General features: G+C 45.2%; 1 protein-coding gene across 1 annotated transcript in view; it reads right to left on the bottom strand.

The window, feature by feature from the left end:
- Positions 1–15184: 15184 nt before the first annotated feature.
- The window catches only part of GJA5 (gap junction protein alpha 5), a 17348-nt gene continuing 13768 nt past the window's right edge, over positions 15185–18764 (bottom strand). The window contains exon 2 of the mRNA XM_025858480.2: positions 15185–16651. Coding sequence (XP_025714265.1) covers positions 15543–16619 — 1077 coding nt within the window. The 5' untranslated portion in view covers positions 16620–16651 and the 3' untranslated portion in view covers positions 15185–15542. The remainder of the gene's footprint in view (positions 16652–18764) is intronic.

Below are 18764 nucleotides of genomic sequence, written 5' to 3'. Positions count from 1 at the left end.
CAGAATCCCTTACATCCATATAACTAGCTATCACCAATGGACTATGAGTAGAAATGATGTGTATCACTTCCAGGCTGGGACTTTGAAGAAGGTAATGAGGAATATCCACATTTTCTTCTCCTGTCTCCCGTCTGAATGTTGAGAACTCTGAGTTTCTAAGGAATAGTGGAGCCACAAGATGGCTCCTAAAGACCACATAAAGGAATGTTGAACCCCACCCATATGAAACATGTATATTGGACATTACATGATCAAGAAATAACTATAGATCATGTTAAACCACAATTTGGAGGGTTATACAAACTAGATTACCATAATGCTAGAAACAGCTTCATGTAAGATTTCATGACACTGAATCAGGCATTCATTAAGCCCTTAACTGATGTTCCTGACATCATGGTAGGCAGAGACAAAAATGCATACCTAGATAAATACCTATTTCAGTGAGAACCAAATTGTTGCCTCCTCCACGATAAAAGGATTTAACGTAACCTTCCAGGCAAGTGCTAGGTTGGTACCTCTCGGCCGTGGTACCATACTGAGGGTTCAAGGTTAGTCACTGCTTCTGGGAAGTTGGGTACTCAGCAGTGATGGTGGCCAGGTCAGTCTCCATGAAGGAAAATGCATATCGTAGCCTATCTATAATTGTAACCCTGCCACTATGATGATGTTCATAACTTCATTGATTAAATATGGGCATGACTGGGAAAGAGGCTGACTGACATTCGTAGGGCAAGATATCTTGTATACTGTTTGAGTTTGAAACAGTATACTTGTATACTGTTTGTATTGTGGACACCTTTGGGAGAACATTCTCATGGAACAAACATATTTTTGCATCCTGGACCCATTATGATTGATCCATTCATATGCCTCTTTCCCAAAAATGCTTTGTCACAAATCCCTCACTTAACCCTTCCAAGTCCCTGAGTATTTTCCCAAACCATTAGTCATTGTCCATGAATTGGCTTAGATCTAGATCTCAGGCCATTTCTCATTTCAGACAAAGTACCACTTAGAGCTCTGCACAATGGAAGGATTTCTCTCCTCTACAGTCCTTCAGAGCCACCCATTAAATAGAACTATAATACTACAGGAGTCCACTTACTGCTCGTGCCAGCATATTGTGCAGATCCCTCTGTAAACCACGTTCTTTTAGGCTAGGACTGAAGGTGGGAGATGCTGCAGTTGAAATGTGCTCCCTGAGTTCATAGGAGATGATGGGATCCTGAAGTTGGAGAGGCAATGTAGCAGCACTGAGCCATCAGAGGCAGGATGGGCATGGTTACCATAAAGGGCATCAAGGCCAGAGTATAATTAGCAAGTTTGAGCCACAGGAATCATTGTAAATGTTAAGCTAATAATACATTCCTAGGAGCAACATGGAGGAGCAGCTCAATACATTCTTTCTTGACCTGTGTAACCAAAGGAACTCTAGGTCTGAAAAATGTAAGCCTGACTTGAACCACCAACAGTAGAATATCTAGATCAGGATCAACTCAAAGACCCAGAGCCCGTTGAATGAAAGAAAGGCTGAAAACCCTTGAGAAAGTACCTGGAGATATTGCCACCAGTAGGTACTACAAATCTTTCTAGCCTTCACCAAGTGGGCCTTCTATAGCCATTTCCCAGGTAACTGTGTGCTATGGAGAAAGGAAATACCCAGACATTTTCAGAGATTATTGAATACTGGCTCTGAGCTAAACCCCGAGGACCCAGAATACCACTCTAACACATAAGCCAGGGTGGAGTCTTTTGGGGAGGGTGTCAAGTCATAGGGTATCAGGGTAGGCGGCTTTACCTCAGGCTTCCTGCCTGACCAAGATGGTAAGAAAGAAACTCATGGAATTTGGGGCTTTGCCCATATCACAGTAGTCCCAGTAGATCACAAACACACCCAACCCCACCTCCCCATATTCCTGAGTATATACTGGGAATAAAGATACTCAAAAACTAAAAAAATCCTCCTGTTTCCTCCTGACCTGTACAGCGAAGGCTATCATGGTAGGAAGAAAGTGGAATCCTTAGAGCTACCCTAGTGAAATGGCAAACCAAAGCACCCTGTTTATGTGGACTAACAAAGGACTAACAAAGCCTTGAAAGAAGCAAGAAGGTCAATCCTCATTATACTCCCATTTACTTTACTTGTTTGGCTCATGTAGAAGACAGAGCTTGAAGCATGATAGTGGACTCTTCTAAAGCAAATCAGGTGGCGGCTACATTTTGTTCCAAACATAATCTTTTTAGCATAGTAAGTTAATACATACCCTGGCACTTAGTATGCAACTGTTCATCTGGAAAATGATTTTATTTCTACAACAATAAGAAAACATCACAATCAAGTAATTTTCATGTGGAAAAGACAGTTTTCTCCATCTTGCTACAGAATTACATCAGTTCTCCAGAGTCATGTCATTTTTTTACTCTAAAAGGCATGCATGTCTCAATATGGTGGTGAAGAGAAATGTCTTCGAACCCTCTTCAGGGACAAAGTTAGGGGGTGAATGAGTGGGGTTCTATGTGATAAATATACTCCAACATTCCTATCTCCCTAAATTTTTGGATTCCTCCCTCTACATTTGACCAAAGAATTTCTGTTGTTGCTGATGAGAAATCTACTGTTGTTCTTTTGTAGTTAATCTATTTCTTCCATAAATTCTGGGATTTTTCATTATTTTTATGTTTTATAGCTTATCTATAATGTGGAGTTTGGAAATTTATCATATTTAACACTTGAGCTTCATAAAGCTGGACACATTTCTTCCTTCAGTTCTAGAAATATCTACCATTCTGTCTTCAATTATTGTGTCTTTGTCATTTTCTTCAGTCTCTCCTGAAACTCTTTTATTAGACCATATTGGTCTGCCTCCCTGTCTTTTAATTTCCTTTTTAGATTTTCTATTTTTTAATTCACTGTGCTGAAATTCTAAGAAATTTCGTCAGTTCTATTTCCCAATTCAGTAATTCTCTCTTCATTTCTGTCCAGTCTTTAACTTGGATGATTTTTTTTTATTTTAATGCTCTATTTTTTATTTTCAAGATATACACTTGATTTTTTTTTTCATATTTACACGTTCCTGCTTTGTAAATCCTCTTTTTGTTTTGTGGATGCTACTCCATCCTTTATTCCTTTGAGGATTTTAAACATGCACTTTTTTTAAAGATTTTATTTATTTATTTGACAGAGAGAGAGAGATAGCGAGAGCAGGAACACAAGCAGGGGGAATGGGAGAGGAAGAAGCAGGCTTCCCACGGAGCAGGGAGCCCGATGCGGGGCTCGATCCCAGGACCCTGGGATCATGACCTGAGCCGAAGGCAGACGCTTAAGGACTGACCCACCCATGCTCCCCTAAACATGCATTTTTGAAGTCTCTTTCAAATTACTCTGTTATTTCTCTTTTCTCAGATGTGTTTCTTTTGATTTATTGGATATGATGACTGGATCATGGTCCTGCCTTTCCTCAAATGCTTTAAGAATCGTGAGCTTGTCTTCCATAACATTTTAACAGCTTTATTGCAATATAACTTATCTACCATACAATTCACCTATTTAAAGTGTATAATTCAATTGCTTTTAGAATATTTAAGGTTGTATGTCCATCACCACAATCAATTTTTCATTACCCATCCGTGACATTTTGTCCCATATGCACTCCTGTACTATGATGACCTCCCTGTGGAGCAATTTTGCAATTTCGATGCACAGCACCAAAGCAGATCTTTTGTCTGAGGCTTGGTTCAAGACTCAGGATCTGAGAAAACAGTCATACTAAGTCCTGAACTCATCATAGAGGTTTATGCCTGGGTGTTATGCAGGTGACTCTTCTTCCTTAGCCACTGGTATACCTCATTTTTGCATGCAGTTCCAGGAGGGAGGGTAGAGTTATTCTAATTTCCTTTTTAAGGTATCAGCTTACTCAGGAATTCTGATTCAGACCCATTGCCAGTAATGGAGCTACCAATAAGAACACTGGCCTTTATCCTTGCTTGGGCATCAAACTGTGGTTTTGACGATGTTTATGTATTTCCTCCTTCCATGGATCATGAGGCTCCAGCCCTTGCCTGTGACTGTAGGTTCTTCCCATATATTTTCTTCTCCTCTTTTAGGGTGACAACTTTATTTTTGGTCCATGAAGACTTCTCTTTCTAGTGCTTTATGTATGGATGGATTTTTAAATGTTCTATTTATCATATGTGATGTGGAATGAAAGTGTGAGGTTCAGTCTATGCTCTGTCTACCCCATTGCCATAGAACTGGTAAATGCTTTTCTAAACAAACTTCTGGCAGCCTTCTCAGACGCCCAGGGTGTTTATCCTGTCCTCAGCTCCCGAGGATGCTCCCAGTGGTGCATCCCATGCTTTGTGCTACCATCTCTATGGAATAGGCTCTCTGGAAGCAGAAAGGTTTTTGCAGTTTTGATGCAAGACCCCCTATGGAACTGAAGGACTAATCTTGTCTTTCCAGTATACTTGCAGGCCAGAACTCTTCCTGTCCTTTAACCCACTCATTAGCATAAGAAAGTGTGCAGGGACAGATAAAGGGCTGGTATCCAAGATCTATAAAGAACTTCTCAAACTCAACACCCAAAAAACAAATAATCAAGTCAAAAAATGGGCAGAAGATAGGAAAAGACACTTCTCTGAAGAAGACATACAAATGGCTAACAGACACATGAAAAAAATGTTCATCACCATTGGCCATCAGGGAAATTCAAATCAAAACCACATTGAGATACCGCCTTACACCAGTTAGAATGGCAAAAATGGACAGGGGAAGAAACAACAAATGTTGGAGAGGTTGTGGAGAAAGGGGAACCCTCTTACACTGTTGGTGGGAATGCAGGTTGGTACAGCCACTTTGGAAAACAGTGTGGAGGTGCCTCAAAAATTTAAAAATAGAGCTGCCCTATGACCCAGCAATTGCACTCCTGGGTATTTGCCCCAAAGACACAGATGTAGTGAAAAGAAGGGCCATATGCACCCCAATGTTCATAGCAGCAATGTCCACAATAGCCAGACTGTGGAAAGAGCCGAGATGCCCTTCAACAGATGAATGGATAAAGAAGATGTGGTCCATCTATACAATGGAATATTACTCAGCCATCAGAAAGGATGAATACCCAACTTTTACATCAACACGGATGGGACTGGAGGAGATTATGCTCAGTGAAATAAGTCAAGAGAAAGTCAATTATCATATGGTTTCACTTATTTGTGGAACATAGGGAATAGCATGGAGGACATTAGGTGAAGGAAGGGAAAAATGATGGGGGGGATATCAGAGGGGAAGACGAACCAGGAGAGACTATGGACTCTGAGAAACAAACAGAGTTTTAGAGGGGAGGTGGGTGGGGGGATGGGTTAGCCCAGTGATGGGTATTAAGGAGGGCACGTACTGCATGGAGCACTGGGTGTTATACGAAAACAATGGATCGTGGATCACCACATCAAAAACTAATGATGTATTGTATGGTGACTAACATAACATAATAAAATTAAAAAAAGAAAAAGAAAGTGTGCAGGGAGATGGGTGGGATCTCATGCTGGGCTGCTATCTACCTGTATCTACAAATCTCCCTCTCTGATCTGCGAAGATGGAAGGAACAGAGAGAAACTCATTAAAGTCATACCTCTGGTGGAACAGAGCATCAGACTAGAGAGGAGACACATGATTTTAACTGATTCTATCACTAACTAGCTCTGAGGCTGGTGGAAATCACTTTGTTGTCTTAACTTCTATGGGAATAATTATAACAGCAGTTTATTACGGCAAATTGCTTCTTTTTTTTCATTCATGGAGCATGTATTTCAGAGACAGCCTGGCCCATTCTAGTCCCAACTCTGCCACTAACTCTAACTCACCTGATGACTTAGGGCAGCTCACACAAGATGGAAACTCCATGAGTACAGATTTCAACAAAAGAAAACTTAGAAGTTGCTACAAGAGCTATCTGTAGATAGGCTGGGTTGTTTTGGGAAATGGCATAATAATAGTTAATATTTATTTAGTAATCATTTGATACTAGGTATTATTTGCTTTACTTTTCATAGTAAGCCTATGAGTTAGGTACTATCACACCATTTCATAGATGAGAAACAAGAACTCAAAAAGTTGCATAAGAAGAAAACTGGGCTCTGACCCCAGATCTGTGAAACCAGGCTGACTACTCCTAACCACTCTGCTGTGTGGGGTCCCCAGGTCCTGGCACTGAGTAAGCCAATGGAAGTGCTCAGAAGAAACTGGATGACTGCTGTCAGGCAGGGGAGAGATCAGGGCTGCAATTAGGAGGCTGGGCTGGGTGACTACTCAACAATGGGCTCCGTTTCCTGGAAAGTAGGACTTGAATTTAATTGCTAGAGGCTCCTTTCTGTTTTAAAAATCCTGTGATGCATGTGCTAGGGACAGAGGGTGACAGAAAGAAATGTCATATATACTCTGTTATGTCCCAGGGTTTAGTTGGGAATACGAGTCATTTGTGCATGAACCCAGCTGCCCATGACCCAGTGCTCTGCTGGGTAGGCAGGAAAAGTCAGCAGGGTGGACAGAAAGTGTTGGAAGGAATGAGCAGGGGGCTTAAAATTGCAGGGTCTAAGTGGGTGCCAGGAAAAGGAAACAGAAAAGGTGCATGTTTGAAAAGCCAGACGTGTTTCTCTTTGAAAGCTTAGCTGTCACTGGAGCAGCTCTACCCATGCCCTGACAGCAACCAGCCCCGGCAGTCAGAGGGTGCCTTTCACTCTGTCTAACCAGCCAAAGTGCCCTGGCCATCCGGAACTCAACACCTTCTCTCCTGGTCTCCCGCCTGAGCCTGACAGAGGGGGCTGAGAGAAAGGCCACCATCACTTTGCCTACCTCCCACTCCCAGAAAGCCCTTTGGGTTAAGGGCTGCTACAAATATTAAGATAGGGGCCCTGCCCTGCCAGGTGTGTGTGTGTGTGTGTGTGTGTGTGTGTGTGAGAGAGAGAGAGAGAGAGATTGAGAGAAAGAGAAAGAGAGAACAACTTTTTATTTTCCTCAAATCTTGAGACTACTTTAGGGATGGAGAGGAAGAAAGACAAGTTAGTGGCAGTGATGTCCTTGATTAACTGGGGAGGGGAGAATAATTTCTTTCTATACTTTAACTTCCTTTCCCATTAAAAAGTTGAACAAAACTAGGAGGTTGTTATGGTTTGTTGGTAGGGGTGGATGGGAGAGTGGACTTGTCCTGGAAAGAGGGACGTAGGGGCATGATAGAAGCAACCAATTTGGATATTTCCTAGGCAGAACCTCTAAAGCCACTGCTTGGGAAGGGGGAACTCTTTGGATAAACCACTGTATAATCACATAGTATCTGTTGGAGCATGGTCACACTTTCACACCAAATGGAAGTTTCCAGTAGTGCTATCTTACCACACACAAGCAGTACAAGGAAAGGAAGGAAATGCCCCTTTGGAAACTAGTTTGTAGATAAAGCAAGGCAATGAAAGACAATATGGAATCCAGGGAATTTAAAGAGAATAACTTTGGTTCAACTTGGCAGATGTTTTCTGGCATCTTTTCTGCCCAACACTGTCTAAATGCCGTGAGGCACAGCGTCTTGGAAGTAAGCTCTATCCAGGCAGACAAGACTAACATACAAAAACTATGGGAATCTCTATAAATGCTAAACAGAAATGTCAGGATTTTTTTACCTACACTACTATAGTGTACTTGTTCTAGAAGTGAAGTATTGCTACTAACCTTGATGTTCCAGGCTTGGTCTGAATGCTATGTAATTTTGCCTAAAGTGAGAACAGCTAGAGTTTAAGTAAGAATCATTGGTTCCATCTGGATTTCCCAGGAAGCGGAGTCTGAGGCAGAGACTGATGTGCTAACACTTTATTAAGGTGTATAGTTCCAGGAACAAGAGTGGGAAACAAGAGGAGAGAGTAAGGGAAGCTCGTGGACCCAATAGGAAGATGTATGACCCAGCTGGGCACCGCTAAGTGGGACCGGTTGTTCAGTCTAAGGTACTATACCAGGGAGAAGCGCTAAGAACCAGGTCTCGGAACTACCAGGTTGGTGAGGGTAGGGGTGGAGGAAGGGCTCTGTCGCCTCGTGGTCAGAGGTTTGCCCTTTACTGCACAGATTACTCAGTAGTACTCAATGCTCAGCACCTATCCCAACAAATGGACAACTATTTGTTGGGATAGGTGCTGAGCAGAGTTCTACCCCTGTCAGTAAGGGAAGCCTGGAGGGGAGTAAGATCCACACCCACAGGCAGCTGGAACAAGAGGCAGGTGAGGCCAAGAGGATCTGAAGTGATGCCTAAAAGGGGTCTAAAATACCCATGACCCCTCTACTGCATAACAATCACTCTCTTCCCACAGATTTCCTCTCTGGGTCCCCAGGTCCTGGCACTGAGTGAGGTACAGAGCAGGCCCACGTTATATTTGTGTTAACTAAATGAATGGAATGAATTTTGTTGAAATAATTAATAAATGGTCGCACAGACCTGAAACCTCTTCATTATCTCTGGCTTCCTTCTCCTACTACCATCCCCACCCTATACCTACTCCCCATGTTTGAGGCTCTATGTTTTCTCATTTCATCCCTGGTTCAAAAGGGAGCCTCATGGATGACCACAGCCTCCCAGCCTCCAGGGTCTTCCCTCTGGGGCCCCTTGACAAGCTTCTGCCTCTAGTCAACCTCAAGTACCGTACTGATCACCCCACTCCCCAGATGCCCAAAGAAACGCAGTAGCTCCTTAGTGCCTACCAACTGAAACTTACACTCTCAGGCAATCTCCACAGGTGCACTTGCCACATCTTCCCCTCCCGGTTCCTTGTGGTTCCTGGAACATACCATCTTACTCATCTTTCACAGCCAATTTCAAATGGCATTTATTTTTTTTAAAGATTTTATTTATTTATTTGACAGAGAGAGAGAGACAGTGAGAGAAGGAACACAAGCAGGGGGTGTGGGAGAGGGAGAAGCAGGCTTCCCGTGGAGCAGGGACTCTGACGCGAGGCTCGATCCCAGGACCCCGGGGGATCATGACCTGAGCCGAAGGCAGACGCTTAACAACTGAGTCACCCAGGCACCCCTCAAATGGCATTTAACTCTAGGGAGATTTTCCTGCTGTGTCCCTCTCCCTGGGTCCTCGCCTTGCCCCGAGGGCCCGCACTGCCACTTTCCTCTCACCATACTCAGCTTCTCCCTTGGAATATGGCATGGTTCTCCTCTCCTGCCGGGTCTGAGCACCTGGGGGCTCTCCTACTGGTATGTTCCCAAGCTGCCCAAACAGCGCCTGCCCACAGCCCTGACCCGACATAGAGCAAGAGCTCCCCTGCACTGAGGGGGTGCAAGAGCTCACGGGTGCGGGTCGCGCCCCCGCACTCACTCGGATGCTTGGCCACATCCAGAGGCACAGCTGGCCGACCATCCACTGTCTCAGAGTTGGCAGCCCCGACCCTGGAGTGGGCGCCTCCTGCTAACCTTATTCCATTTAAGGGTGGCACTCAGAGCCCAGATAAAGACAGATTTTCCCAGGCATGAGTACTGCGGAAATGAAGAGAGGCAGCTCCCGACAGTCACCCAAGGGAACACCAAATTTAGCCCGACGGTTGAAGATAAATATATTTTAAATTTTTTAATTACAAAAATAACATGATAACATTCAAATAGTTTAGAAATGAGAATTAAAGCATTCCCACAGATCCACCGTACTGGCACAACCACTTTCGTTTTGGTTTGTTTCTTTCAAATCTTTGTTCTTTTAAGTGCCCACTTTACACATTGGAATCATGGTGTGGGTACAGTTTTGTATCTTGCCTTTTTCCATAAAGCTACATGAGAAGCACTTAAGAGAAGCATGCTGTAGACAAAGAGAAGAGTGTTTGAATCTCACTTCTACCACCTACTAGCTGTGCAGGTTACTGAATCTGCTTCCTTATCTGTAAGGGGGGCGTCCAGTGACCTCATAGGATTATTATAAGGATGAAGTGATAATTCATGAAATCTCTTAGCACAGGGCCTAGAAAATAGCACTTAACAATTCCAAGTTTGTTTCATAATTATTACCAAAATATGTGTTTTGTTTTGTTTTGTTTTGTTTTAATTTGACTTTTCCCCAGCTAATGACACCCTACACAGGTTTTGACATTGGTTTCCAAGTGTACAATTTTGGCTTAAACATTTGTAAGCTTAAACCTCTCCAAGTAATCCCAGGAAGGCATGCAACAACATTCCACCCTGCTCTGCATGTCCGCTGCCCTTGTTTGAAAGGTAGCTGCTGTCTGCGGGGATTTAGCTAGGCCAGCCTGCAGAGACCAGGACAAGAGCTCTCCTGAATGGGTTCATGCCTGGCTCTCAGTTTCTCTCAGAGGAAACCCTTGTCAGCAAGTAAATGCACCCCATCCCATAGAGTCTTGAGTCGGATTAATGGAAAATCAGCTAGGTTAAAGGGACGGGGGGGACTTAAGCCTTGTTTCCTGGCCATGACTTCCCAGGGCTGCGTTAGCCTTCCATGTGGTTGAAGGAGGTGCCAACTTGGGGTGATTTCAGAGTGGTATCATATCCCCTGCCAAAAATCATCTTCCCACCCACCACCATGCTTGATGAGGTGCCTGGAAGTCTCACTATTGGTCATTCCTTTAGATTTATGACTTTGAAGGCATCTAGTATATGTTACCATCAATAAATGTCTTTAGCAGCACCTCAGCACCTCACATTAATTCTGATAATGGGTACCCACCTTGTACTCTGTGCAAGACTCTGTCCTGATGCATTGCTTAGTAACCCAACCACTAGCATGAAGCTGTGATTTTCCCATGTCAACCCCCTCCTCTGAGTCTGGAGGCCCAGCTCCAAAAAAACCCAGATCAGGGGCTGTTTCCCTGCTGCCAGCTGAGAGATGTCCCCAGTGATGCCTGTGTGCCTGGCATCTTGCACAACTTCTGTGGCCTGGCTTCCCCGCTGCTGTGCTCTCCCTCCTTCCTCACTGCCCCCCTCCCTGTGCACTTGATGTCTCACTGTTTTTACTCCTCTGATGCCAACACTCCACTGGACCACACCCCGCTGGCTCTTTCCCAGCTCCCTTGGATGCAATCTCTGCCCACCAGCCTGGACTCTAGGGAATGGGCCCGATTTAGAAGGCCCCAAGCATGTTACAAGAATCAGTCCTGGTGGAAATAATAGTTGCAACATCAAAAAGGGCTTTATAGAATGTTGACATATGATATTTAGTTGTTTTAATTAAAACCTCCCTTCTCTTCTTTAAGTAAAGAGAATTTTCTGTCCCTGAGGCTTTTACTGAAAAAGTACGTGGTCCCAAGTGTTGTTGTTTTAGGTGCTATTTAGGTGCTGCTTGAATTCTGTGTCTTTCAAGAATGTTGGACCAGACTGAAGTCAGGGTCACTTGTATTCTGGGGTTTCCTGGAAGGAACTTGGGTTCTTCTAGTCATCGGTGGCTGGCTTTTTCTCAGCTGTCAGATCTCAGCCTCAGTGTTACCTCCTTTCTGCCCATCCCCTCCTCCACCTTTGTTAGCATCTTATCTATCTTTGTTTGCACTTACCACAATTTGTAATTATTTTGTTTATTTACTTGTGTTAGGGTGTCTTCCCTTCTAGACTGTAAGCTCCAAAAGATGGAATCATATGTTTTATAAAATTGCATTCCTGAAACCTGACATAGTGCCCAGTACAAAGTGGGTGCTCAATAGATGTTTGTTGAGTGAAATTTTTCTCTTTTCCAATGGAAAGAACAATAAAAACTGGAGATCATACTCATTTCTGATGACCAACACGTAACCAACAAGAGGAAAAACTATTGATCCTATTCTATTTACATATCTATCATTTGTAAATTCTGTTTATTGTTCAATCCATGGACCCACTGCCGGGGCTCCTAAGAACTATGGAAGATTGGGAAGCACGAAGCTTATTTTCGGCACCCCTTCCGACCTCGCTGTTTTCTTCATCTGCACATCATGAAAGCAATCCTTTAAGACAACTGCGAGGTGCCCAGAGCCCTTGTTCTGTTTTGCTCTCTGCTGGGAAAATTTGCTATTAGGAAGAAATCTGAAATTCATTCATGCTATGATTCTTCATAAGAATATTATTAACATTTAAGCACTGAGATATTTTAACCATAGTCATGAAACACTAGTGGTAGAAATTCTGATCTTATCTGGCACTGGAGGGAGGACATTAGGAAAGGGGCCTGCAGGGGCCTACAACCCAGAATGTGTTTGCAATTACTACCCAGCTAACCCTCCTCAGTGATGAACCTTTAAAGGGGAGAGGAAGAGAAAATGAGAGCAGATACATGAGGTTGAAATCTTACTCACTGTAAAATAAGTCCCTTAGCTTTTGCTGTATGGGTGTAATATAAACTGTTAAATGTTAATAGCTATGTTTATAAAACCATGAGATGCACTGCTTCTTTTCTAGGAGAAAAAAATGGATCTCAGATGCTTTTTCCACTTGGACTACCCAGGGACCTCTGGACTGAGCACCTTGCCCTTGAACAGATGCCAGGTACAACCCTGAATCTCAACTCTGCTGTCATAAGATGTGTTCTATGATCTGCTTGCAAGCCTCTTTAAAAGAGCTTTCTTGCCCTGATGAACAACACTGATTGGTAGTTAAGATAATACTTCTGTATGTGTTCCCCAGCCTTTGTTTCTTTCTCTAGGAAATAGCACCCATGTGTTGCTCAAGGTCTAGGTGGTGCCTTGACCCTTTGTTTGGAGCAAGAATCATTTCTCCTCTTCCAAAAAGATGTGATCCCAATCAGAGAGGCCAATGAGAAGCTTTCACAGTCACACACATTTCCTGGGCCTCAGTTTCCATGTCTGTAAAATAGGAACACCAAGACCCATTTCACAGAGTCATCCTTGAGGTCTTCACTTGTCTAAAACCTCAGCCTCTTAGGGCCCAGGTCAGATGTCCCCTTCCGGTGGTTTTGTCATATGTTTCACTTCCTGGAGCCTGTGGTTCTTAGAATTGATAATAAATGTATTCCCATTTAATTCTATTCCAATTGTTTCCTCTGCATTAATTGGAGTTAATTTGACCTGAGTTAAACTGACCACCTTAGGTAGATGTGAGCTCCATAAGGGGAAGTTCTAGAATCATCTCTTGACATCCCAGGTTTTCAAATACTATGTATTCAAGACAATAATGAAAATAATAAAGATAATAATGACAACAATATCAACAATTACCATTCAGTGACATACTGTTATTTCCCAGGCACTCCGATGAACTCTTCACAGTCTCTCATTTAACAACCCAACGACAATATTCTGAAGCTTACAGAGGAGAAAACCAGTGTTCAGAGATTAAGTAGCTTGCTGGAGTCCAGCTGTAAATCAGCAGCTGGGATTTTTAACCCTTGCATGCCTGACTCCAAAGCTGTTTGCATTACTGACTGATGGGTGGAGTCTGGTGCTTCCCTCCCCCACCAAGTCTGCCAATCCTTCTTCCGTGGTCATGGCATGAAAGGACACAAAAGAGAGAGAGATGCAGGGCCAAATTTTATTAAGACAAACTACACATATTATTTCCTATTTCATTCCTGAAAGTCCCATCATCAAGGACTGATCTCATAGGATTTGTAATCCAAGAACACTCATTTCACTAAACAAACCCATTTCAGAGATGGAGGGAGAGTCTTTTTGTTATTGTTATTTTGGAGAGAGAGAGTCTTAATGCTGGTGCCAGACAATAGATAAAAATTATCCTCTCTAGGGACCTCGGATGACCAGTCATTCTTCCCGAAATGGCGTCCCAGTCAGTCCCTTCCACCTCTCTACCTTCATCCTTCTCTCCACCCACCAATAGCAGCCAAACATCAGCAGAGGGGCCTGGAGATGGAAGGGGGGGGCGGGCAGAGGCTGAACCTCCTTCTGAGCCTTCACCCTCCTCTGCCCCGACCTCTCATCTGCGTAGGCCAATGCCACTGGAAACAGTGAGGCTCAGCCCCTCCACCAGCATCTGGAGGTGAGGACAGGAAGACACAAGTTCCTCTGTTTCCTTTCCTTATTTCAGACTCCCTTCCCCTTCACTCACCCTGTCAGTGCGTGTGCACACACACACACACACACACACACACACACACACATGCATTTTAAAAAGTAATCATCTCCCTATTTGTCTCAGTATCCAATTCTGAGCATCCTTTACCTTCATCCAAAATGGCAACCACCCATTACAGATGGACTGAACAGAGAAACCAGGCCAGTCCCTGGGAAGGCAGGGCTTTTCTGCAGTCCTCAGTCACCACTGCTTTCCAGCTGTCTTGTTAGGAGCACTGGGGAGACATAGGAATCTCTGTGCTCTTAAATGAGGCCCCTGCCAAGAGAGCTGGAGATTCCCTTACTGCTTCCATGCCCCTGCTAAGCCCTGCAGGAAGAGAGAGCTCTGGGGGCTCCATAGCTGTCATCACACCTCCTCTTGGCACTCTAAGTTGGCAGTCAGAAAGGGAAATAAATAGGAGGGGAAAACAGTTTTCCAGTATTTTCTCTCTTTTTTTTTTATTTTTATCTTCACAGCAGAATTATTTTTTCCCAAAGGGAATCTGAGAAGCACAATGCCCTTTTTGTTTTAATAAGACCTAGGGAAATTCCAATGGCCTTCGTGGCTGGTGAACTGGTCAGGATCTGAGAGAGGACGACGGCTTCTTGGGCATTCTGGTCGATAAGGTCTTTAGGGGAGCACTGGGTGAACAGCCAAGGGAGGAAGGGATGGGATGGTTTCTATCATTGGGTTGAGCTGTAAAAGAGCCACAGGATGACAGGTGGTGGCAGGGATTCCAGCGGAGCCTGTGTATACAGTCACTCCCTGGGGGAGCTTGCACCCCCATGGGCTAGTTGTCACCCTGGCAGAAGTAAAGATTGCAGCATCACTAAGGTGGGACATTTGCCAGAGGTACATACCAAAGCACTTGTAAAGTTGAGGCTGCTGGTCAAGTTCCAAGGACCTCTTTTTAAGTAAGACTGGGTAGAGGGAGGGCAGCCAAGGGCAGCCCAAGTCCACCTCACCATCACTCCAAGGTTTGACCCAGGGAGACAACAGATTCAAGAGCACATCTAATGTAAGGTCCTTGATTGGTATTCTTTATTGGCTGGGAACTTTGGGCTCTTCCTTGCAAGAAGAAGGGTGATCACGTCAAGGAAGCTACAGAAACGGGAGAACCCGTTTGGTACCAGATGGAGAACCCATCTGGTATGTGGCTGGTATGTAGAGAGCCATGCTATCCTTCTGGCTATCCATCCCAGGCTAGATTTACCACTGTTCCCTTTTCTTCCTCTACCCTGTTGACTGAAGAATCTGAAAGCCTTCTATGTACACTGGGTAGAGGATGGGAAGGGATAGCAGCCTGGGTGGGTAGCCTTGTTGCTGCCTGAACTCCCAGAGCCCTGGTCCTACTTTCTGGAATAAATGAGCAATGCCACTGAGACCTGAAGCCCAAAAGGAGCAGAGCAGGTATGAGAATGAGAGATGGGGTCAGCAGGGACACATCTTCCCTCTCTGAGCTTCCTCGGTTCCCACCTGGTCCTGGTTCCCCCACACTAGAGGGTCACACTGATAAGTCATCTGACCTGGCCTTGCTGCTGGCCTTGCTGAGGCGGCGCTTGTCGCCCTGATAGCCTTGGGGCAGGCGGTGACCTGGGGAGGCTTCACTGGGTACCTCAGGCTTCTGGGCATAACGGATGTGAATGAAACCCTCCCCAGGAATTGGCTCCTGGCCTTGTACTTGCTCAGTGGCCAGGTTGTCGGTGTTCTGCTGGGAAGCCAACTTGTTACTGAAGGGATTGAAGAATTTCCCCCCAGGGCCATTCTCCAGGCACTGATTGAAGTCAGGAGGTGGTGTGCAGTTCTGGACTATGCCCGCAGAGGGACCAGGAAGCTGACATTCAGCCATGCTCTGCCTAGACTTGACAAAGCGCTGTCTGATCTTCTTCCAGCCCAGGTGGTAGAGCTCAGCCAGGCTGAGGAAGAGGGACAGTGCAGCCACAGCCAGCATAAAGACGATGAAGACATTCTTCTCTGTGGGCCGGGATACGTAACAGTTGACGGGGTGGGGGCAGGGACTCCTGCGGCAGACATGCAGGGTGTCCAGGAAGATCCCATAGAGGAGGTACTGGCCCACAATGAAGGCCACCTCCATGGTCGTGCGGATCAGGATGCTACAGACATAGGTGTTGAGCAGAGTACCCTGGAGGACAATCCTTCCATTCACTTCTTCCCAGCAGGACAGCTCTGCCTTCTCGGCCACTGGGTACTCATAAGAGCCAGTGCCCCGGACCTCTTTGGCCCTCTCAGCCTCCCTCATCTTCCGCTTCTCCTGCATGCGCACTGTATGCATGGCGTGGCCCATGTACACCAATGATGGTGTGGACACGAAGATGATTTGCAGCACCCAGTAGCGGATGTGAGAGATGGGGAAGGCTTGGTCATAGCAGACGTTCCCGCAGCCAGGCTGCATGGTATCACACTGGAAATCTGCCTGCTCATCCCCCCAGGATGACTCGGCAGCCGTGCCCAGCACCAGCATGCGGAATATGAAGAGGACGGTGAGCCAGACCTTGCCGATCACTGTAGAGTGCTTGTGTACTTCCTCCAGGAACTCTCCCAGGAAGCTCCAGTCACCCATCCTGGCTCAGCAAGAGATGGCCACCAGGACTTCTGCAAATGGGGCAGAGAGAAAGAAGGTAAAGGAGAGGGATGCTTCTGCAAAGTCTGGAGGCTCTGGGATTCCACTGATCCATTCTTTAAGAAAGTGCAACTCATGAGCCAATTTCACCTAAAAAGCTCTCTTTTTTCCAGGCCAGCAAAAGTAAAAGGAAATAGAAGATTAAAATTGGTCGTGTTAGCAAGATTAGAGTGTGATTCCCACACTTGAATAGATCTAGAAATCAACTGAGGAGCGTGTTACAAGTGGGTTCTGAGCTGTTACCTGCAGAGAGTCTACTTCAGGAGGTCTGGGGCCACCCCTGGACCCGGGATCTGCCTCGAGCAGTCCGGGTTATTCTGAGGCAGGCAGTGCAAAGACCATGCCTGGAGAAACACTGGTGAAACGGGAGGCACACAGCACTGCTCCCTGCTCTTGTGGGTCTGGCCATGTGCCTCACTGAGTCAGTAACCTTGTCTGTAAAATGGGGATGGAAAACAGCTGCATCAGAGTTTTGAGGGTTAAATGAGGTGAGGTACGTGCTATGTTGGGAATCATAACTCAAATGTTCCATATGTTTGAATGGCCATCAGGTGAAAAAGAATTACTTTGCTCCAGAAGGTGGAACTGGGCGAAGAGGAAGGAGTGAGGGTGGGGGTGGCAAGTCTGGCCTCTCAGAATACATCCTCTAACCTTCAGAACTGTCCCCAGCTGTATCAGGAGATGGCGAACAAAAAGGTGTGGGGCCACACCAGCTCCGGGTGCTGTGGACGAGTGCTCAGGTTCCCGCAGCTGGGAGGCACCTGGCAATGCCAATCTCCCACACCTCAGTGCAGTGCAGCCATTCCAGGGGTACAGCTCTTTGTCCTCCTGCAGAAGGTCCCCATACACAGCCCTGCTCAGCCAGAATAAATGCCCCAAACCATTATGGCCCACACAGAACCTTCTCTCAGCCTGCCCTTTCCTGCTTCTTCAACCTCATTTCCTGTCTTCCCCATTCATTCCTTTTGTTCTGCCATGTCACATCCTGGAAGATTCCCAGACGCCCTCTTTGCAGCCGCCTCCTACATGCCCCCTCGCCCTTAGCAATATCCTTATTAACCCTCAAAACTTAACCCAGTTATGGCTCCCTCCACCCTTCCCTGCTCCTTCAAGCTGAGCCTCTTCAGCTCCTGTGGTGGCCCTAGAGACACTCAGTTCCCTCCTAGGACTTGCCTTCTTGTTTTGCAGCCTTCTGCCTGTCTGTGTTCTCCTAGTAGGGACTCCTTGAGAACAGAGATTGCCTTTTCCTCTGTATCATCATCACCTGGCCCAGAGCCTGGCCTGGAGTGCGTGCTTAGTAAATCTTAGTCGAGTGAATGAAGGGTGGCAAACGCTGGTATGGGAAATCAGTTCCCTATTCCTTGCCTGCATCCCATTAGCAGGGTGAAAAGGCCAGATTTCACTTTCTCAGTCTCCACTGCAGTTAGATCTGGTCAGCCAGGTATGGTGAGAGTCTAAGGTAGAGGGAGTGCTCTAGAAACAGTTTTTCATCCCCCAGTAAATGGAGGGAGCCTCACTGGAGGTCCTCCCCCGACCCCTGCCACCCCCACTACTTCCTGCCAGTGGACAGAGCTATTTGAGCCAAGATGTCTGAAGTTGTCCAGAGAGTCTCAGAAATGCCAACCAATGGCCCGAAGCCTCTGAATCAGCTCTTGAATCTTCTACCTCCAGAATTCTTATTTGATGAGCAATAAATGTCCTTATGGCTTAAGCCTCTAACCAATCCTAATCAACAGAATGACAGAAAGAAAGAAAGAAAGAAAGAAAGAAAGAAAGAAAGAAAGAAAGAAAGAAAGAAAGAAAGAAAGAAAGAAAGAAAGAAAGAAAGAAAGAAAAGAAAGAAAGAAAAGAAAGAAAGAAAGGAAGAAAGAAAGAAAGAGAAAGAAAGAAAGGAAGAAAGGAAGAAAGAAAGGAAGAAAGGAAGAAAGGAAGAAAGAAAGAAAGAAAGAAAGAAAGAAAGGAAAGAAAGAAAGAAAGAAAGAAAGAAAGAAAGAAAGAAAGAAAGAAAGAAGAAAGAAAGAAAAGAAAGGAAGAAAGGAAGAAAGAAAGAGAAAGAAAGAAAGGAAGAAAGGAAGAAAGAAAGGA

This window comes from Callorhinus ursinus, unplaced genomic scaffold (genome assembly GCF_003265705.2).
Source record: "Callorhinus ursinus isolate GAN/ISIS: 27379988/994484 unplaced genomic scaffold, GSC_fseal_2.0 scaffold121, whole genome shotgun sequence".
Taxonomy (NCBI): Eukaryota; Metazoa; Chordata; class Mammalia; order Carnivora; family Otariidae; genus Callorhinus; species Callorhinus ursinus.
This window is presented reverse-complemented; position numbering and strand designations above follow the sequence as displayed.